At 33.8% G+C, this 24,209-nt stretch overlaps 1 protein-coding gene across 4 annotated transcripts in view; it reads left to right on the top strand.

Annotated features, from left to right (window-relative positions):
- Positions 1-24,209, top strand: part of LOC124357693 — a 136,848-nt gene that overhangs the window by 97,927 nt on the left and 14,712 nt on the right. For 3 of the 4 annotated variants that reach the window (XM_046809686.1, XM_046809687.1, XM_046809688.1), the window contains 6 exons: positions 14,966-15,053; positions 15,668-15,818; positions 16,049-16,887; positions 19,696-19,921; positions 21,963-22,130; positions 23,864-23,970. In XM_046809686.1, coding sequence (XP_046665642.1) covers positions 14,966-15,053; positions 15,668-15,818; positions 16,049-16,887; positions 19,696-19,921; positions 21,963-22,130; positions 23,864-23,970 — 1,579 coding nt within the window. The remainder of the gene's footprint in view (positions 1-14,965; positions 15,054-15,667; positions 15,819-16,048; positions 16,888-19,695; positions 19,922-21,962; positions 22,131-23,863; positions 23,971-24,209) is intronic. The other variant, XM_046809689.1, reaches the window with a different exon arrangement.

Raw genomic sequence — 24,209 nt, 5'->3', positions numbered from 1 at the left:
TATTCTGCTTGCACAGAGAATAGCTCTCACTCATACCTTTATAGTTGACTGTCAGTCAGTATTCATTGCGTTTTTTACAAGACTTTGTCCGATATTTTTCCTAAAAAAATAACGGACCTTGAATATCAGCAAGTTTGCATCAGGTTTTCTTTCAAACTTAGGAAAACCTGTACAATTGATCCAACCTTTTTTAAAATGGCCCTGATTCAGTTGAAAGTCCATGTTATGTTCGGTCTTCATCAAAGCAAAACCCTGTGATTATTTAATGTGTGTGATCAAAGTGGACAATCACTTACAAAGTCTACAAGTTGGTGGAAGATTTGGATATACTAGAAACCGTTTTTGTCAAAATTATGTCCTAGAATTTGGATTTGGAAATGGTTGTGAAATTTGCCACAAGTTGCTCACTAAAGATTTAAAGGAGCAGCGTTTTGATGTCATAAAAGACTTTAGTGAAACCGTGACCACCAACACTGACTTCTGGCTGTTTCCAAAACTAAAATCCCCACTCAAATACTACTACATTTCAAACCATTGAAGAGGTCAAACTTGAAGTGATGGTGGAGGTAATGGCTCAAAGTAAGAAGATTTTTTAATGAGTGCATCATACCCTTGTTAGAAGGATACTAAAGTTTGGTTGTGATCAGAAAACTAGTTTGTCTGTAATATCAGATTCCTCTCGTATTTTTGATATAGTTTTGCAGATATCATCTTCATTTTTTCCGGTTATTTATTCTGTGTAATTTATAATTACAGCCATGTTCATCACACATATTCTTGTCCCATGATCAAACTAAACTCCAAATTCAATATCAAGGTTTTGTCTCAGCTATTATTAGTCAGCAAAATTTACTCAAAATTTTGAATTTTTTGTCTCTTTTTCTGTCTCAAAACAAACTTTATAAATGGGTCAACTATAATTAAAGGACTGTATTGTATTGACTGTGTGAAATCCGTTTTAGTTGCCATCAAATTGATCTGAATTTACTATAATTTAAATTAAAAACTTGCATTATTCTAAAACTAATAAATGTAATAATAATCACGTAAGAGAATTTAAACGTAATACCTTAAAACTAGAAAACATTAGTGACTAGATAAATTTACTTGAAGGACATAAATATAATTTCCAACATTCTTATGGAACAAAAAGAGATCATATAAAAGGTTTGGCTAGAAAACAACCGGACCTAGGCTGAAAAGGTTTACTTAAAATTATTTACAATTCTGTGTTCACTTCAACGTACTCCACTCCTTGGTCTCTATACCGCTCCATGAGAACTTTCTACTGTGCATAGCAATGCTACAGATCATTTTCCATAATCCTGTTCATGATAGCAGTATTTTTGTTTTACTGCTTCAACACTCTCAAATCTTAATACTTTCAAACCTGACTTGACTAGGGTATATAACAAAATCACAAAGGGCAAAGTTAGGAAAACCAGATTTCCAGTGTAGCCTATTCATTAATGTTTTGTGTCAAGATCATAAGTAAAAAAACCATAATTTATCACAAGTAATAATACTTTTTAAGAATGTAGCATCATTTTCAATGTTTTCTTGGATATCAGAACAAATCATTCTTCGTCATCCCTTCTGTTCAAATGTGGGACACTTAGGGACCATTTTTGAACACTCTTTGTTCATGTTCAAATTTGTATGAAGAATTGCCTAACACTTTTCTTGTCTCATCAGTTCCTGTTAACTCAGGCATTGTTCTGATAGTTAAATGGTGACTTGTCAAACAAGGTTACGATTTTTTTTCAATGTTATCACTTTTTGCTGACAATGGCCTTTCATTGCGTGTGTCTTCGTGGCTATCTTTAAATAATTTAAACCGCCCAAACACTTGTGTTCATGATAAAAAAATCATCACCATGGTGCGGAAACCAGATGAACTTGTGTTCATGATAAAAAAAAATCATCACCATGGTGCGGAAACCAGATGAACTTGAACAGCGGGCAAAGATGAAGTCACCGATTCAGTCTTATTGCAATCGTTCTGTGGCTAAAACATCCTGTTTCTTTCTAGCCAAACTGTGTAAATAAAATAGATAAAAGGAAATTCATTACTGAATCGTTTTTTTCTGAAAAGTTCTGTAGATAGTTTTATCCTAGTATTTTTTAATGTCTGTCAACAAATATTTTTTTTTTTAGTGTGTGAAAGAGTTATATGAAATATTGTTTAGGAAAAAGAGAATCGCATTGCATTCTTTGTTTATGCTATCCTGTGGTGTCTTCCCATATGCGTCACATTATGCTGTGATACATATTGTGATTCAATATGGTTAGTAGATTTTTACTAGCCCGCATCTTCAGTTTACATCATTTGAACAGTGCAAGTTGATGGTGCCTTTACGTATCTCTCTGAAATGTAACTAAATATTTTACTAGCCCGCATCTTCAGTTTACATCATTTGAACAGTGCAAGTTGATGGTGCCTTTACGTATCTCTCTGAAATGTAACTAAATATTTTACTAGCCCGCATCTTCAGTTTACATCATTTGAACAGTGCAAGTTGATGGTGCCTTTACGTATCTCTCTGAAATGTAACTAAATATTTTACTAGCCCGCATCTTCAGTTTACATCATTTGAACAGTGCAAGTTGATGGTGCCTTTACGTATCTCTCTGAAATGTAACTAAATATTTTACTAGCCCGCATCTTTAGTTTTACATCATTTGAACAGTGCAAGTTGATGGTGCCTTTACGTATCTCTCAGAAATGTAACTAAATATTTTACTAGCCCGCATCTTCAGTTTACATCATTTGAACAGTGCAAGTTGATGGTGCCTTTACGTATCTCTCTGAAATGTAACTAAATATTTTACTAGCCCGCATCTTCAGTTTACATCATTTGAACAGTGCAAGTTGATGGTGCCTTTACGTATCTCTCTGAAATGTAACTAAATATTTTACTAGCCCGCATCTTCAGTTTACATCATTTGAACAGTGCAAGTTGATGGTGCCTTTACGTATCTCTCTGAAATGTAACTAAATATTTTACTAGCCCGCATCTTCAGTTTACATCATTTGAACAGTGCAAGTTGATGGTGCCTTTACGTATCTCTCTGAAATGTAACTAAATATTTTACTAGCCCGCATCTTCAGTTTACATCATTTGAACAGTGCAAGTTGATGGTGCCTTTACGTATCTCTCAGAAATGTAACTAAATATTTTACTAGCCCGCATCTTCAGTTTACATCATTTGAACAGTGCAAGTTGATGGTGCCTTTACGTATCTCTCTGAAATGTAACTAAATATTTTACTAGCCCGCATCTTCAGTTTACATCATTTGAACAGTGCAAGTTGATGGTGCCTTTACGTATCTCTCTGAAATGTAACTAAATATTTTACTAGCCCGCATCTTCAGTTTACATCATTTGAACAGTGCAAGTTGATGGTGCCTTTACGTATCTCTCTGAAATGTAACTAAATATTTTACTAGCCCGCATCTTCAGTTTACATCATTTGAACAGTGCAAGTTGATGGTGCCTTTACGTATCTCTCTGAAATGTAACTAAATATTTTACTAGCCCGCATCTTCAGTTTACATCATTTGAACAGTGCAAGTTGATGGTGCCTTTACGTATCTCTCTGAAATGTAACTAAATATTTTACTAGGCCACATCTTCAGTTTACACCAAAACAAGCATTGCTTATTTGTTCATGGTGTGTTTTTCTTGTCCTCTGAAATGAATAGCTATAACCATATTTTCACAACTTAAACATACTGTATATCATGACTTACTGACATATACAGTAAGTATTTATTTTCAGCAATTATTGACTTCCAATGTAGATATTTAAAATCTACAAGTTCATATTATATTAGACTTCAGATCAATTTGGCCTCACAAAAATGTTTGAGTACTTGCTTAGCTGGAAATATATTGACAGACATTTATGAATTTCCAATAGTTACTAATATTTGCTAAATATATGTAGAATTTTTTTGTTGGCCACATATATTAGAAATGACACAGTAATTTGAAAAATAGTTTGTTTGAGTGCTGTGTTTACAAAGAATATAGAGAGAGATAGTGCTTATTTGCACTAATATTTATAAGCTGCTAACAAAAAAGGGATTTATAGAAATAATTTGCGTGGATTATCAAGTTAATGGTCATGTAAATGGCCAAAAAGTTTAGAAATCATATTATGTGGTATTGTGTATTAAATAGCAGAAAGTTTGTTGAGTATGTGGCACCAAAAATTGTTTAATGTTTTGATTATGAGTAAATTAGTTGGTATTGAAATTTACATTGGTCAAAATTTGAAAATAAATTTCAAACTAATTAATTGATAACAATGAAAATGTTCTTAAGCAGTACGAAAAAGATATTAGTACTTGCTAAAAAGTATTTGTATTTTTATAATTTTTTAACAAAGTAATTAATTACAATTTGTTAGTCTTATAATATATAAATAATATTAAGTGTATATTACATGACACAAACTAAATTTTTGCCAATTTCTATTTTAGATTCATATCAGATGGATTACAGAAAATTTAAGAAGGAACGATTTCATATGCGACAGAAGGCAAAGAAAGCAATGGAAAAACTCAAGAGATCTTATGTGAAAGAAAAAGAGTTGTTTGTTAAAAGAAAATCTGAAGAAAAGAAATTACGGATTAAATATTTAGAATTAAAAGTAAAAATGAAGGAACTAAAAATGGAATTGGTGAAAAAACAACTTGGGGAAATGGATAGTTCGTAATACAATAGTTTTGGTAAAATATTTGTATTTTTCCATTACTTTGTGTAATAGCGTATTTATCATTAATTAATTGTTTATTCTTATTACGTCTTATGGACATATATGTGTATATACAGTACTGTGTACCATTTTATGTAAAAAAGACTAAACAGCATTGCTCAGTTTATTGTATCAAATAAATATTGTTGTAACTGTGTCTCGTGTTTTGTTTCAAACCAATATTATATGACCTTTTTAGTATGTAAAAGAATTGAATGAGGACTGATACAGGCTCTATTCTTGTGTTAAATTTATAAAATGACTATGTTAAATTTTGTTAAGATCGCTTGAACATTTAATAATCCATTATCTAATAATTTCTAATATAGTTTTTATTGTGGAGGTATGCCCCCTTGGGTTTGAATAACAAATTTAAGATGTGGATGTACAAGAGGAAACATTGTTCCAAATTTATTACTGCTATTTGATCGATATGCTTCACTATGCTCAGTCAATTAAAAAATCCAACATTGTAAAGTATTTTGGCTATTCAAACCATAAAGACTATAAATTGTTCATCCTAGGTATTCAAGTTTTCAAGAACTTTATCCTAGAAAATCTCGCAGAAAGGTGTTTTTTTCATCCTTGACTCGTCAAACATGAACTTTGCAATCAGATTTTTGTGTAAACCTCAGGTTTACCCACAATCGGGCTTTATGTAAAAGCTTACACAATGAAATTTTTTCGTCCATTTAAATTTATTTGAATGGTTGAAGTCCAGTTTAGTTTCTTTATTCACTGCTATCTTCACTTCCATTGGACTTATTTGATAAAAATCAGGTTATGAATCTGGGATCAGTCAATTAAATTACTATGTGAGGTTTTTAAATTACTCTTCCTTAACAAAGACCCCATAACATTTTCGTTGAGAATTGGTTTCATCTTGGGTCCAGTTTGGATTAGTAGCAAACTTAATTTGTGGATTTACTAGTGAAACTTATTAAGTTGGAGAAAATCGATATTAAAAATGCAATTGCTAGAGTATTTACAGAGAGACAGATAAACCTTGTATGTAAAATGGATTTAAAGAAATTCGTTACTGAATCATTATCACTCAAATCACTGCTAGTTGAGTGTTTGGCTTCATTTCGCTCAGTCCATTTGTGAAGTTGATGTGTGGATTGGTTTTTCAATTCTCTATAGTTAACAAATTATTATATTTTCATTTTAAACTTAAAGTATACATGTATTTTTGTATATGGGCCAATGGCGCAGTGTAGCAAGTACAGCGGTTATCTTGCAATAACCTGATCAAGCAATGTTGAGCGTGGATGGGTGAACGCTGAGTGAACCTGTCCTTGCAAGCAGCTCCCCTGCCCGGCCATTGATGGTGATTCGGAAGTCACCTTTAAGCCGTTGGTTCCCAGGTTAAGTGTTAGAGAGAGCTTCTTAACCCTTAACTTCACCTGGTAAAAAAGACATCTTTACTTTACTTTTATTTTGGGTGGAACTTTAAGGGAAATGCAGACCAATAATTAATTCAATTCTTAAAGAAATTCCAATCCATTATAATCAACTCATTTTTAATTGAATTTACATTAGTAATGATATAATCTTGTGCCAACGACAGTTAATTTTCAAGTATTGCGTACATATTAAATATATATTTATTTATACTAAATTTGGACTTCACATATAAAATTCTTGATATCTGTTTTTAATTTTCTGTAAGTACTCTTATATTAAAACAATGTCCAAAAATTAAAGTAACAAAATCAAGCATTATTTTTATGTTATGTGTTATGTTGGTCATGTTAGTTAAGATTAACTATACAAAATCGTATTGGGTATCTAACATTTCAATGGTAATAATTAATGTATATAATACGAGGTGCGTCCAAAAAGTATCCGACCTTGCCGTCTGCCATGAACTGACGTTACTCTGCGGCAACGGCAATCGGGTCCCCTTCAAAGTACTCCCCTCCACAAGCCACTACCTTATTCCAACGCTCCTCCCACTTCCAGAAACATTCCTTAAATTCATTTTCCGGAATGGCTAACAGGTCCTTCATCGCATTTTGTTTGATTTGTTCAACATCGTCAAATCTTTTTTCTTTCAAAGGAATTTTTAATTTCGGAAATAGCCAGAAGTCACAAGGAGCTATGTCAGGACTGTAGGGAGGCTGTCGCAGTTAACCAAAAAACGCTGAATAAGATTTGAGGAATGAGCTGGCGAGTTGTCGTGGTGCAGGATCCAGTCACGGCTTGTCCACAGTTCAGGTCGTTTCCTTCGCACTGCATCTCATAGCCGCCTTAGGACCGTAAGGTAATACTCCTTATTCACTGTCTGGCCTCTTGGAGCATATTCGTGATGAACAACGCTGTCCCGGTCAAAAAAAACTATCAGCATTGTCTTTACATTGCTTCGACTTTGTCTTGCTTTTTTCAGCCGTTGCTCTTCGTGAGTTTTCCACTGTGAAGATTTGGCCTTTGTTTCAGGGTCGTAGCCATAAACCCATGACATGACTCATCACCAGTAATAACTTTTTTAAATAGCCCTGGGTCACTTTTTATCAAATCCAGATTGTCCTGTGTGATTTCAAGTCAACAGTTCTTTTGGTCTTCTGTCAGTAGCCGAGGAATAAATTTTGCCGAAACACGGTTCATTTTTAAATCTTGGTGTAAAATGTTACAAACTGACGATTTTGGTATTCCTAAATCTTCTTCCAGCTCTCGGACAGTCAATCGACGGTTTTCATTAATTTCTGCACAAACACATTCAGCGTTTCTGGCCGTTGAAGGCCTGCCAGATCGGTCATCATTCTCCACTTATATGCGGCCATTTTTAAACCGCCTAAACCACTCTTTTATTTGTGTATCGCCCATAGACACGTCACCATAAACTTTCCGTATCATAGTAATCGTCTCTGATGCTGAATGGCCAAGTTTTTGGCAAAATTTCATGCAAATGCACTGCTCAACACGTTCAGTCATATTGAAATGCGATGCACACACACGGCAGCACTGTACGGAACAGAGTGCTGTGACTCACTGAGTGACAGGATCATATTCAATACCTAATATGGGAAGGAGTAGGCTCACCCCTCCCCTCCAATATCCGGTTTGAGCGGGTCGGTTACGCCGCAGCCGCCTACTGGTCGGCGGTCGGATACTTTTTGGACAGACCTCGTATGTACAATTTGATTTTTTCATACACAGGGTACAAATTTGTTATTACTTATTAATACACATTTTAAGAATAAAATATTATTTATGTTTAATCACTGGAATTAAATGCTTACCCCAAACTTGTGGACCTATTGTCTATAGATTCAGACCTAACATCACATATGACACTGTGACTTATTGAGAACCAAAATAAGAGCAGGCTGTTATTAAACACCTTGTTCACATAAAAACAGTTTTAAACTGAAACACATTAAAGCTCTTAAGATTTGGCCTTTGAATTATAGGAAATATCTCATTTTAAAGATATGATTAATACACATCCGAATATTTTTTTATTTTCTTCTAAGTTGCATACTTAATATTTAAAAACTAAATTTAACGAACCTAAATTTTTGGTGACCCGAAAGGTGGAAATTTTTTAACAAAGTTTCTTGCAAAAATGTAGAGATTTAACAAAGACTCTGTATCTTAACTTATCTTGGTCAAAATAAAAATAAAACTCACATTTTATCATTTCGCATAGTAACACATGTACAAGGACGGTTTTTTTTTCAACTCGGTAGGTCTGTGGTGTGTGCAGTAATCGATTGCACATCTTTCCCGCTATAACATTTGTCACCGCTGAGTTCAAGCAGCTAGTTTGCGCTGAACTGCAGTCACTTAAACGTTTTTACTCACTCAATCAGCTGACAGAAATGTTTAGAAAGGAAAACGTACTTATGTTAAATTTAAATATGAGAAACTTTTCTTAAAGTTTCTAGTATTTCAGATGATATTTTTTTAGTTAAATAAATTAAAATATTTGTCATACTATTTAGCATAGTTCGATTAAAATACTCAATGAGACTTTTTTAAAGTCTTGCTGTTCCTTTTATATTGTATAATTAATTTGTAACAAGTTGTTTTGTTTTTATTAAACTGATATACTTTGTTAAAGTTTGTTATTTCATTACTAACCCACTTTACATCTCTCAAGATACGTGCATTGGAATGTAAACATTTATTATTGAAGTGTAATAGTGTTGAATATTTCCGGAATCTTTACTGAACAATAGTATTGCTATATGTTGAGTTTAAACTTTTAACTTTATATAGACATTATTTGAAAGTGTGCCATCATCACAAGTTTTTTTAAAAATAATAATACTTCATTATTGTTGAGTTTATTACTAAACTCATGAACTTATCATTAGTATAGTGTAATTCTGTTTTGTTTAACACATGCATTAAAGCAGTGTTTCAGCCACTTCCCAACGTTTACTTATGAAAGTCCAGGCCATCTTGGGGCTCTTGATTAACCTCAAGTGGACAATGTACAGTCAACAGACGGGAGAATAGTCTTATGTCCGGTCTTCCAAGTCCAATGGTAGTTTTGCTGTTTATCGATAAAGAATCTATGAGAGATTTCACTTGTCTCAGATCTGGGAGGCTTTTCAGAAAATTAGAGCTATAATTGTCACACAAAAGACTAGTGTAACCAAGGTCAACATTGAGGCAGTTCAAAATCTCATTGAGGAAAATTGGTGTTTAACTCTGTTTGAAATCGTTGAGGAACTTATAATCAGTTACGTGAGTGTCCCCTCAAGACCATGATAGAAGACTTGGGATATCACAAATTGTCCACTAGATGAGTTCCATGTCTGTTGTCAGAGGATCATAAGCAATATCAATTGGATTTGAACAGTTAAACCCTGTGACTCATCTTGTTAGATCCCTCAAAGAGCACTTGGAGGACAACGTTTCGAGGATAACGAAGGTCAAGATCATGATATAAGACTTGGGATAACACAAATTGTCCACTAGATGAGTTCCATGTCTGTTGTCTGAGGATCACAAGCAATATCAATTGGATTTGAACAATTAGACCCTGTGACTCATCTTGTTAGATCCCTCAAAGAGCGCTTGGAGGACAACGTTTTGAAGATAACGAAGGTAGGTGTTTGTGCTCCAGTTGCTGAGAACGTCTAGTAGATTTTACGATGATTGAATAAAAAGCTCCTAATCTGATGGGAACAATGCACTTCAAGGATGGGAGACCATGTAGACAAATAATATATGTTTGCAAGTTTAGCTAAATAAAGTTTTAATTTTCAAAAACCAGTCCATATATATTTAACCCTCTCCCGCTCCCATTGTTTCCAGGCGCTCACGGTGCTTCTAACCTCAATTAATTCGCTCTGCCGGTCGGGCTCGGTCAAAATACGCGGCATCTCAACTTATATACGTTCTGTCATTGTAATTAACTATAATTATATATATTAATTATTTTACTATATATTGGTTCAATGAAGTTGATTGTACGAGACCAGGGAGGGGGCACACGGACAGCAGGGCGCCGGGTTGTTTGTTGCGCAGTTACTTGGTGAAGGTCATTGTCTGGCTCGCCGTCACTGCCCCTGCCACTGTGATCACTCTGAACTACATCCTCAATGCCACCAACCATTTCAGAAAGCTCTGGTACATCACTACACTCACTTGAATCGTCGCAATCACTACTAATAACGAGATCGATTTCACTGTCACGAAGTGTACGACTACAACCCGCCATTGTTTCCGCACAACTAATATAAATAGCAAAATAATGGAATAAATCTACTGTAAGAGTAAAGTAAATGGTCTCCTGATAGCAAACAACCCGTAGTAGTACAAACTATTACTACTTGAGAGCAGCACTTATCGGCTCTAGTAGATAAAGCAGTGCGTGCCGATATGTGCCGTTTAGGCTGCAGTGGCTACGTAGTAGCCGTGCCGATTCATGCCTTGCGAGCGGGAGAGGGTTAATACATCCTTGTATATTTATTTTGTCTTTTCTACATCTTATCCAATTTTTTCTTTTATAAATCATTTTCACCCCTAGCAAGCAAAGGATGTGAATATAAATGATTCATAATAGCATTAAGAGCCAAGTACATGCTGAACACTAAATTAAAAAAATTATACTCTTGAACGCCTTGTATATGTTATCAATGTTTACAAAACCATAAATTAGGATGTAATAAACAAGTATCATGAACTCAGATACATTGTGACTTGCAAATCAATTCCAAGGGAAGAAATATGGCAGGTGACTGCTGGTTCAATGTCTCCTTCGGAAACAATGGGTGAAGTGAATAGGAAGCAATAAATAGTCAGAGGAACTACCAACATGTAATAACATTTTATTGAAATGAAGTAAATAAGCAACTGTTACCACTAAGTAGTTACTACTACAGGCCGTTTGGAAGAGATGGTAGTTGTTACCTCCTTACATCTACTACACTGTTGTAAGTACTTCACTTTTGTGGACCTCTGACTCTCTCCTTGAGCCTCACAGTAAAATAAGTGTATGAGGCTCAATAGCCGGACGAGAAGCAACACCCATATCACATTTTGACAATGTCTTCTAGTGATGAAGCTGGAGGTATTGAGAGCTTTATGAAAGGAGCACAGTTTGTTCTTCTGTTAATGGAACAACTCATTGAAAAGTCAAAAAATTTCAGGTGTAATAGCCTCCTACAAAATCTTTGACTCCAATATCTTCAGCTACTTCAACTTAAAATTTTGAATCAGCCACAGCATGTAAAAATATTTAATATTTTTCACTTTGTGTGAAAGCTTCTTCTCATCATTTTCAGGTAAAAACTCAGCAGTAAAATAATTTATAAATTTTTCCTTAAACCGTAAAAATCTTTATCGATGCTCACAATACATCTTGAACATTGCCATAATACCGACTGAACTAAAATGAAGTCTGACTTATTCCAGACTCCATAAGTATGAAACGGTTAGTACAGCAAGGTAGTAGTTGTTAAATTTTATTCATGTGAATCTGGAGTGAATAACAAAGTATCCTGGAAATGCAAAACAAAGCACTTCAATATTTATTCACTTAAAACAAACTAATTGTTTCAAAATATGTGTGTTGGAGCAAATACAGTGAAACCTCGATATATCGAACCTTAAAGGGAAATAAATAACTTCGATATATTGAGAATTTCAATATAATGATGCCAGATATAATGATATACCAAGGCAGTTTGGACAAGACTTCGATATATAGAGGATTACAATAGTTGTTCTGTTATTCATTATACTAAGGTTAAATCGGCAGACTTCAATACATAGAGGTCCACAACAACTACAGTAATAATGTAGGCTATAATGTAGATTATGAATACTTTATTGGGAAATGTGTAGATAGTATGGAATTATAACAAGTATTGTATCCTTATGTAATGGAACAGTCAGTTTTACTCAACTTATATTACGGATAAAACCCTCATCTAGTGAGTAAGAGTATCACTTGTGCATGACCAGGCAAGGAAGATATCCTTCCCCAGGTAGCATGAGTTACAGGTGCTTTGCTGGCTGTGCCAACAAGCTGAAACACGCTGATGTACTTGTGTGAGTCCAAAGTTCCTGTTACCAAAAACTATGCCGCTCGACACTTATACTGGCTGCTAAGGCATAGGGGTACCACCCCTGTGCTGTGCATTTGACTTGCTTGGGAAACCAAGTTTGAGCAAAGTAGCAGATACTCCGAAACCAGCTGTTTCGACGTCGTTTCGTCTCTTCAGACACAGATTGCAGCGTCACTGTGTTACAGCGTACTCAGTTGAAGATTGTGCAGCAGAATGTTGCATTTTGCACTTTATTTAAATACCATTCCAGCCAGAGTAGGAAACTAAATTCGACTATAAAAATTACCTGGCTAAGACGATCTGATAGACTAACAACTAGTCTATCTATCTTTCTTCATAGATAACTTGTTTGAATGTAATTTTTAATCCTTTATAAATATTTTCACAGTTCTTTTAACACTTTCCCCTTAAGTTTCTTGGATCGTATTGTTCCTTTGTACTTGCATTTGTTTTTTAATGAAAAGTCATGGCTTTAAATAAAATATTATTACTTGGACCATTACATAAAATAGTTTGCTTATAAATCCTTGTCATGCATTATATTTATTACAATGACTAGATTGAAAAAACTGACAGTAAATAATATTTGTGCTTTATTTAAATTTATAAATTTATTCTGGATTGCCAAATTTTGATAAAAGAGTATGAAAATTAACCATATTATGTGAATTATCCTGAGATCTCGTAAGGTTTTTGTAAAAAATGTACTAAAAATAACCTACTATACTCTGTTCACAAGTAGACAGTGGTGTAGTGATAGAACATTATTTTTAATTACTTGAATTGGAAATGAACTCAAATTATTGAAAAAGAATACATAATACAAATCACCAACAGAAAACAATGCATAGCATTTACGATTCACAACAATTACAAACTACGTCATAGCCATCAGCTGTTCACACAGTTTTGTAACAAAAATTTAATGTAGCCAGAAATACTTTGTCTGATTTTTTTAAATATCAAGGTTGAAACAGCTTTGCCAAAGATTTATAATGTGATTGACGAGTTAGGGAAATAATTGAAAATAGTACTATAATAAAATCGTATTGTTGTCCAATAGCGGATGAAGCACAATGTCACTGAAGCGGTAACATTGAAATGGAAGTGAAAATTAGCGATGTTACCACATTCCGAGTGGGAAGGGTTAATCAACATTTCTCTGTGGATCAGACTTTCTCTCGCATAATAACATTTTACAGTATACTCCGTCAACATATCAATGTGATTAATGCACCACTGGATACTGAATGTGATGAGCTAGAGAAGGCTATAATGGTTTCCTCTTTGTTAGTAGAAATGTGCCATATGGTGCCGTTTATTAAGAATACAAAAGTTGTTCAGGTTTTCATGTTCGCCATCTTCTCGTCTGTTAGTGGGTTTTTTTTTGTAAGTGTAGTATGATTCCAAGTATTAGGACATTTTATGTTTTCCTGAAACGAAATAAAATTTTCCATGATTGACATGGGTAATTACCTTTTTATCTTTCAAAGTTTTGATGTCTTGTAAATATTGGAAACAATGTACTCTAATTGCACTATCTTATCAGAGTAGTCCAGGAGTCTAGAGCCAATTTGCTCTATAAAAGCACACAATCTGGTTTTTCTTGAAATTGTTAAATTTTCCTTAAAAAAGAAATCGATTGTCAATCACACTAGTTTTGATGTCTTGTAAATATTGGAAACAATGTACTCTAATTGCACTATCTTATCAGAGTAGTCCAGGAGTCTAGAGCCAATTTGCTCTATAAAAGCACACAATCTGGTTTTTCTTGAAATTGTTAAATTTTCCTTAAAAAAGAAATCGATTGTCAATCACACTAGTTTTGGTAAAGGTCAAAATTAAATGGTATCAAAAGGCTTTTTGTATGTATTAATTCATACATTTACAGCCTATTTTCGTATGAAAGCGTTCAGGGAATTTTTGTTGTGAAATAATTATCTCACCAATTTATTTTTTTTTTTAAATAAATTGAATAATAAAATAAATAGCTCTGTGTAATGTGTTATGGCTATTTAGTACATATATTTTAAACAACACAAATCACTTGATGAACAGTAACAATGTACAGACACAACACTTTTGTACAAAATAACTAACTTTTCTCTTGATCTCTTAACATGTCTAAACATATAATAAAATCTGCATTGTTCTGAATATAGAATAATTTGAGTTTTTTTTTCATAAGCTTCTAATTATCCAATTTCCACTTTATAAAATTTGAGTGAAAATAGTTTTACACTAATAGATATAAACTTCATTACAGCTTGTAATTTAATGTTTCAAGGTTTTGAAAGAATCCTCTCCATTTTATGATCAGTTTGTTATTGTGGTATCCACTCTGTCTTATTCAATTTACCAGTCATTAGCAACCAAGTCCAGTGATTGTTCCATTCACCATGCGGGTGAGGCACCTAATGGGAATCTCTCTCACCATGAAATAAGGATATACAAGAAAAAGGGATACCAGTCATTAAACACGTGGTTAACTAATAACCTAAAAGACTTTATTTAATGTCAATCACAAGGTTTAGCAGATTATTAATTTTAGGATGTGCGATAGATGTGAACGGATGAATTGGACACAATAACTTGAAGAGGTATATTATCACCGTGGTCAAAGTACATGAAAACTTAAGACAGGTAGTTTAATATCCAAATTTCAATTTCAGACAAGAAGAAGAAGAGTACAAGTGATGACGAGCTGGAGATGGGAATGTTACCTCCAACGTGGGAATCTGTGTCTAAGTCCAAGGACAAGTAAGGATTTGTTTTTCTTTGAATTATTATTGAAAATTCACAAGGTTTTATTTCTTGGAAAACAATTTACAATACATTTGCAGAATAAAACAATCTTAATTAATTCTCTTTTACTAAATGCGTTTGTATGTTCTTTTGGATTCTTGTCTTAAAGTAAACAAACTCTTTGTATTAAAAATAACATTTGATAATTGAATAAGATGATCATCAATACTTACTGTAAATCTTTTATAAATGATTCAATGTTCAATGTTTGCTTTTAAGGTGTTAAAATTTAAGGTAAGTGTTGTGTGTAGTTAACGTTTTTATTGCATACAGTAACTGAATAATTCTATTACTAAATATTTTTGTCAAGTTGGTTTAATTTTAGAATTGCTGCAAATGTAGTTGTATCAGTAATTCCAGAATTTCCTAGTTGTACTTTTTCAAATTGCTCTTTTTACGCCTTAATTCAAAGTCAATAACTAATAGTTAATTTCCCTCATGTGTTTTGCCTAACATTCTGTGTAATTGTGCAGAAAGTTTTGCAGTAAAATTGATTCTAAAGTTAGATAGGGTAATAAGTGCAAAGGTGGTGAGGGTTGATGTATTCCTCCCTTGTCCCCCTCCCGTAGGCTTGGACAGGAGGTGTGCTCCATCAGCTGTCTCAAGGCCATGGGTCTAATTCCTACGCTGCAGTGTCACATCTGTCTGTGTCTCTTCCACCCGGAGTGTGTGGGCCTGGAGGAAGCCAAAGAACGCATCATCCTCAGTTACAAGTGTAAGGTAAGTCTTCAACTCAACACGTACGTACAAACGATTCTTGTTTATATAAACATTTTGACACAACAGACTTTTGAATGACAATATAAAAAGTAAGATAAACAGTTTGGGATCTTTTTTGGATGGTTTTGTGTACCATGTTTAATTGACTTTTAATTGATTTATAAAAATTTGTCATAGCTTTAGCTGTAATGAATACAGTTCTATTAATATACTATTAATATCTTTTCCAGAATTGTCAGCAGAAGCAGGAGAAACCAAAACCACCTACAACGACTAGTTCTAAATTAATCTTGCCTCCACCTCCTCTAACACCTATCAGTACTCTAAGTACTACGGGGACCAGTCAGCCCCCCATGGCACCACCAAAATTGCTACGAATGGCCAATGGAAAATCTACTGTTGGTCCTCGGGGAAGGCTTCCTCTTACAAAAGCTACTTCTATCGTAGGTGGTGTGACAACATGGTTACCGCCCTCATCTACTATTCAGCTCCGACCCTCACCTCCTACCACCACCAAAATGTCCCCCTTTCAGAGGCCACTGCCTCCTACCACGACTACCGTGGTGGACTCCCAGACCACACAACCCGTTCAGACTTTGGTTTCTATGGACTGCAAGCGTTACATCGTGGTCCCTAAACACAATGTCCTGTCCGTGTCACCGGCTACCACCTCATCTGCCCAAGTCACTGACCCGGTCACCACCCACATCACCACATCCGCTTCTGACCCGAGCACAACCGTGTCTGCACTCGTCTCACAAGCTTTTGGGCCTGGCGGACCTATTCTACCTAAACCGCAAGTGTCCACTTCTGCTGCATTTATTGTCGGTTCTCCTACTAGTACGACTAGCACCTTTCAGAACCCGCCAGGCGTCCTTCTAGTCCCCTACATTGCACCACAGTCACAGACCAACCCGATACAGAAGGACGGTCAACAACCTCAGTACATTGTAGTTAACGGACCCTCAGGTCTCCAGCCGGGCAATTTCATCATCGGAAACATTCCACAACAGCAGCAGTTAAAGCTGCCAACAGTCCCTACATCACAGCCTGCTGAACCTCCTCCAGAGTAAGTTGATAAAATCAGCAGTTGATATTGATACTGACAAAAATAATAAATTCTGACTCTGTGTTACTTGTATACCTATTACCTGCACTGTAATTCCATCACTGTCAATTCCATTCAGCCTTTGTTCTCATCTAATGAGCCCTATTTATATTACTAAATCTGTAAAATAAAACAATGCAATGTGATTCTTTGTGTATAATTGTTAATATTTTACAATTTTCTACTTTATTTTGTATTGCATTAAAATATGCAAGTAGTATTGTTAATCCTCTGATAAAGCTATTTAAATATTAAAATACAGTATGGATGTTTTAACTAGTTTTTGTGTGGTTTTATAAATTTTTCAGTTGATTTTCAAGTGTTCATTGTGTAGATGATGTCGGTTGTATTGATTTTTCTGTTTTATTTTCCAGATATTTAGCCGTGATTTTTCCTTACTCCTTATCCTTGTGTTTGTTTTTCAGCTTTCCTTTCCTGACAGTTTTTCAAATTTATGTAAACTGTACCTCATTCACCTTTGCATATTAAACTGCTTATTTAATTAAATGTTTTCAGATTTATGATTTTGAATAATGCCCGAAGAGTATACACCATTTTGCAAAATGTATATTTGTTAGGTACTAATTATTTATTAATATATATCAGTCAATTTGGAATAAATGGACTTCAATCCTATTTTAAACCTATACTTTGAAGAGAATTAAAAAAGGGACAAACAATTTACAAAGAAGGAATGATAGTTAACTATGAGGTTGAGTCAAAAATTCCCGGAGTAGTTTTATAAATATTTGTTGAACAAAGTTAAAACAAATCTATTTTTGCTCAAAATAATCTCATCCTGCAACAACACAATTGCCCAACGTTCAAACGGCTGTTCAAAACGAGAAATTATTTTGTGAAAGTTCTTTAATTGTTTTCGTTGCAATTTCTTTGACAGCGTCAGCATGTGCAAATCGTTTTCCCCTCAACAATATTTTCAACTGTGGGAACAGGAAGAAAACGTCTGGCACTAGGTCAGGCGGGTTGGTTGGATGTTTTAGCTCGGTTAACATTGTTCTTGGCTAGACAATTACATATTAACAGAGACCCATTTGCAGTGTCATTGTCATGAAGTAAACGCCATTATTTTCCCACCCATTTTTCAGAGTGTTCCCTCCTGATAGCATCTCTCAAGCACCTAAGAATTTCCACATAAAGTTCTTTAGTCACTGTTTGTCCCTCTGGAATGAACTCACAGTGAATTAAACCTTTCTAATAAAAAACACTGTCAGCATAACTTTTTCCTTGCTTTTGACAAGTGAAATTTTTTTTTCTTGAAGATGTTTTTGCTTTCCATCCAGAGGACATGTCTTGTTTGAGGGTCATAGAGAAACAACATGTTTCTTCACCAGTTGCAATTTTTTCAAAAAAATCCAGATCTGCATTGGTCTTATCAATGAACTAAACAGTCATTAACATGTGATTTTCTTTGTGGTCGTCATTGAGCATTTTTTCTCCTGTTTGCTTGTACAACTTACTGTACTCACTCAATGTTTCATCACTGGTTGCATTTGAATATCATCCACTTCGAGGGTCATCTTCAATGTTTTCATAACCTTCACAAAAATGTTTGGAAAACTTTTGGAAGAAAAAAAAACTTATTGTTTGATCGCTGTTCACTAATTGCAATTTCATTTATCGAGAAGGTAAATTTGCAGACACATGAAAACACTCTCCACAGGAGAACAGTGGCAACTGAACAATACCAGCACTACAACAAATGTTCTCTCTCCAGAAGTAATTCCAACAGAAGCAAAACAGTTTCTCACTGGCGTGTGCGCTGGGTGTATATTTTAATCGATTCTAGAAACATTTTGACACTACCTCGTATTTTTTAATCGTATTATTATGTTGTTATTTTAAACCCAATTAAAAACCCAGTAGTGCATATATTAGGGATAGTGATTTACAAGTTTTAAAGTATCTCAGTCTCAATTCTATTTATTCCAAAATTGTATAATTTATTTTTACATAAAATGTATGCAAGCCTGTTACAGTTATCAGTACATTTATAAAGTTCACAACTTTACTTTACAATTATTTTTCAAATATATTGACTATATAATGTAATTAGCATTTAAGTTATTTTTAATAAATTTTAATTGAAGTCAAATTTTTAAGGTTCAAAAAATAAATATTATCCTGGCATTTGTCAAAAACAAATTATCTAATAGATAATTTAAAATACATGTATGTAGTAGCAGAACGTCTCAAAAAGTGAAGTTTTTCTTTGGGCCATGGTGATAATTTATTCTGTAGGCTTTCATTTTCCAGTTACAAAAATATGAATATATCAGATTTGGAAGACACATGGATGGAAGGATTACATTGATCATATGCTTACAAAGATGCTTTTAAATAAATATATGTACATATGATTGATTGTTTATATTATTTTTTACATCAATTTTGTCAAAAGTAAACTGATTTTTCTTGTACTCTCTGGGGCTATATTATGAGATCACATTGCAGTTTGTTTTATATCTATAGTTTAAAAAAGTGTTTTTGGTTAGTAAAGTAACCTGTACCAAGCCAAGATTTACCATAGTGAAGAATGAGGTGCTAAGTTATTCTTTGACTTTATAGCCTATTAAATAATATCACAATAAATTACTTTGCTAAAAGTTTACTCCTCATTGTTCAGTATCAGCCTAGTATTTCTGTGCAGAGTTGAGGTCAACAGACATGTATGTACACGTACAGGTTTAAGTTATGATTCAATGCAAGGTAGAGTTTGGTGAAATGCTAAGTTGGTGGATGTTTGGACAGGTCCGCTGGAGTCAAAAGGCCGCTGGAGGTATCAGAAGAGACTCCACAGGCCAAACGAGCCAGGAGGGAGGTGGAGATATCAAAGTACATGCAGAACTTTGTACAACACATCAGCTTCGGATACAGTGCTTTACTGCACTCCTTTCAGTACCTCAAGGTGCAGGAGCTGCTGAGGGCAAGTCGTGTCTGTCACCTGTGGCGAGACATGGCACTGCACAGGTCCCTGGTGAGTTAAACTATTTCAATGTTTTAACAGTCATATCGCAGATAAATGGTTTAAAACTCAGTTTTAAAATTATCAGAATTTGGCCACCACAATCTATCTACCACCAGTGATGTGTTACATTGTAAATCTGGTTCACTGTAAATAACCCTAAATGATACTATGTTAATGTAAATCTGATGTGTAGGTGTGGCCAGCCAAAAATTTGCATAATGTCCATCAGCTAATATACTTATTTGTAAATTCCGTGGATTTTAGATTCAGCTTTGACACATCACTTGTCACAAAATTGTGACTTTTCAAATGCATTTTAATTACTTCTATAAATTTTATTCATTATTTTGTAATGATGCATTTTGAAAATTTATGTAGCAAACAAAAGGAATCGCAGTATCAAGAATTGTCCATACTATAAGTATTTAAAATGTCTTTCAATTGTTTCATATAAATAAAAATAATATTGGAATTGTCCTATTTCTACTTTTTATATTTATACTGTCCTAAATGTTCTCATAATATATAGTTCTTAGTTACAGCCTATCGGAAGGCAGTTTGAAATTAATATTATCTGATTTTTAATTATGTGAGTGGATTTGGTTACCCATCGTCAAGCTAACCACATCTCCTCAGTTGAGGGCGATTGATCTGATTGATTGGATGCTGTTTTTACCATTTTTGTTATAGAACAATTATTGAAGGCGATGTGGCTGACTGAATGTTGAGTAACCGGTTTAGGTTTGTACCACTTGTGCTGGTGGATGAGCGACTAGTATACAGTATGATATGATGGATGTTCCAACAAAACCTTACGCTTTTTAGACATCCTTTTCTCAGTTATTATTTTGTTTAAACTGTTGTCGCAACCTGATGCAATTTCAGTAAACATGGACTAGTGGACAGGTAAACATGGAGCTTTTGTTACAGGTGCTTGTTTTTAAAAGAAATAATTTGAGTGCTACACAATATTTGTTTTGTAACAGTTTCTCGAGTTCTGTAGCATAGTATGATACATTATCAGGAACAACTGCGCACACAGAAGATGTGTCAGTGATTTCCACAAAAACCCTTCCCACGGTATCTCATTTCACGTTTTTGTAATCTCAGCCAGCTCAGTCTAACTGATTAAGATTTTTGGTTGAGGGTACACAACCTCATTCTATTGCTAAATAAAAATAACTGCCTGAAATGAAGTTGCTATAATACCAGTGTCTATGATACTTAAGTAATAGAACATTTTCAGAAAAGATCAAAAACACATGTGGATGTTGGTGTGAAACAACCCGGGTGATAATCATTAAAATGGTATGATTTTGTACATACCGTAATTATGTTGACTTAGTTAAATATTATTTCTCACAACACTAACGTATTTTTAAAACTGTTAGGTTTTATTTATTGGACCACTGTGTATTAAGGAATACTAAAACCACTGTGATGTGTCCATCAAGTGATCTAAAAAGTGAGTTTTACCGAATAATTTCTTTTAATGCAATTTAAAATGAAACTCTGCATACATCCTAAATTCTGAAATGTTAGTTACAGAGTAAATAAAAACCAATACATCAAAATACGATTTGATTAGAAATTAAGTCAGAGAATACATGTTGCTAAGTGGTTATATGTGCTGAACTTTGATCCTAATTTGAGATAAAAAAGGTTGAATATCGAGATGTGAGAACTCCCAGCCACAGATTGTGGTATGAAATGGAGAAAAACAGTTATCTAAACAAAATGTACTTCAGTTGATATTGTTAGACCTGGCACACCCTGAATACCTTTATTAGTATTTTCCATGTCAAACCATACTATATAAGTCCCTTATTCCTTAATATGCACTTGAACGATAACTGCTACAGAAAAAATCAAAATTTTGAGATAAATATAAAACCAACAACACATATTTTAACAGTTATAAAATAAGTTAATAATACTTGTATGTTATTTTTGAAAATGAAGCTGGACCAGGATATAGCCACTGCGATGAGAATAGACAAGCGTGGCATGTCGTACAGTTATAGTATACAACAAACTTGGCCTGTTTCAGTGGGAGACTGTGAGAATGAAGAACTCACAAGTGAAGGACTGGGAAGGGTTTGCTGCCACTTTGCGCAGTGTTGGTACCAAACATCTTGATTTGAGAAAAATTCTAATGCCTGACAAACAAGAGGCCCTCAAGACAATGTGGATTGATTGTGTGAAAGCGCTGAGTAAGGTCAGTAAATAAATTATTTATCTTGAGTAAACAAGTTTAACAGATATTTTGTGTTTGATTTTTTGGTTATTGTGTATATTAACCTTACAGTACATACTCCATCTAATTAAGGAAACATTTCACATTGTTTTATCCTTTCACTAGACTTCCGCAAACACAATTTAAACACTTATATACTTAAATAGTACTCACTATTACTGCCGTATTTTATTAGCTCTGATGGCAAACTTCCAATATACAGCATGCTACACAATAATTGTGTACATTTGTTCCATATGTTTTGATCCAATGTTTTGTGGATAATAAAAGTAATGAAATATCAAGTTTTTTAAAAATAAAATTTAATTTGAAGTATATCTTTAATCCATTGACTACCTATTAAAATTAAAATACTTTTACTCTCAGGTACCGAATGATTTTTTTATTTTGCTTTGGAAATTGTTGTGGGGGGCTTAAGGTCAATTAAACATAATAAATTCCCATGAAACATGTTAAAATGTATTTTATTACTACCTTAATTTTAAATATTTAGTTGCGAGCAACAGTTGGATTTTTACCAGATCTACCACTAAAAATAAAAGTATGTGGATCATTTGCTTGCCTTGTCTACCCCCAAGTTCAACGGTTAGGCCTGTCACATAATTTTCTTGAATTTCTTTGCCACTACTTTTACTTAAAATGTTGTCATCAAAGCTACCATCACTCACTTAATTTTTACTTTCATTGACTGTGTTCTATAAAAAGTTACTAAAATTCTCGGGAGAGATTGCAATTTTGTTATGTCATGATTTTAGATAGCAACAATCAACAGATGAAATGATAAACAACATTTGATTTTGAGAGAATCGGCGAGCTTCGAAGTAAAACATGTTATATTTTAACAGACCATCAATATAATAGTATAGACAAATTTAATGCTAAGATAATCAATATTATGAATATTATTGTATTCAAAAGTATGAACTTAACATGATAGGTGGTGTCCATTATCTGTTATTACGCTGATGCTAACTGCTGTAATTATTGGCAATATTCGACATTGGTAGCCAATGGGTTAATGTCCATGTTTATGCATAACTTTGCGCTATAATATGGAAAACAGCTTTTCAGTTGTAAATAAACTTTAAATATAATGTCGTTAAGAATATATGTTGGCTTATATTACAAGTAGTGTACAATTGGTAGAGGTGTTGTATCTTTTGCCAATTAAAATTATATGTTCAGATGGTTCAATTTATAATCTATCAAATTAATGTTTGATGCAGAAGTATAACAATTTTTTAGACCTTTTATAGGGTGGTCTGCAATCCACAAATAGAGTGGTGTTCTGGGCTTACTTTTAGTGTAACAGGTGATCTCTAACGGGTTAAATTTTACTACTAATATGTATGAGTTTGCCTACCTATTACATTTATTCCACAACACAAAGAAACATTTACTATTGTCTAGTTTTATAGCTTGCTTTATTATCTTAGGTTATCTCTAGTTAAGTAGTTTTTTATATGTTTATGAAACAATAACTTATTTTAAGTATTGTTTAGTTGAATAAAGAATATCTTGTTTGTTTTCAATGAAATAAGCTTATAGATTTGTTATCTAGTATAAGTTATGGGATAATAACTTTTAGCTCATGAGCTGTCTAGACAAGAATGTAATTTAACATGTAGACTGCTATTTTAACTTGCTTTATTACTGAAAGGAATTAAATAAATGTTCAAAATGTTGAATGACAGGTAAATACGTTGGTGAAGTTAGATCTGTGTCGCTGCACCTCGAATCTCCTGGAGCAGATAGCTGCTGTCTGTCCGCAGCTGGAGTACATATCAGCTGGAGCTATCAAGTAGGTAACTTAGGGTATTAAACATTCATAGTAATTATTCAAGGTGCACACTAAATAATATATTTCACTATATTAACCCTTTGAGTGCCACGGGTATTTTCCGAAGGCATATGCATAAAGTGCCACACTGTTTTTCGCATATTTGTAAGCTTTTAATGATGTAGTTTTCCCAATAAATCTAATAAAACATTAATACAACACAAATAAATATGATTAGTACATTTAGAAACAAATACTTG

Source organism: Homalodisca vitripennis, chromosome 3 (genome assembly GCF_021130785.1).
Source record: "Homalodisca vitripennis isolate AUS2020 chromosome 3, UT_GWSS_2.1, whole genome shotgun sequence".
Lineage (NCBI taxonomy): Eukaryota > Metazoa > Arthropoda > Insecta > Hemiptera > Cicadellidae > Homalodisca > Homalodisca vitripennis.
The sequence above is the reverse complement of the archived record's forward strand: the minus strand, read 5'-3'. Positions and strand labels throughout refer to the sequence as shown.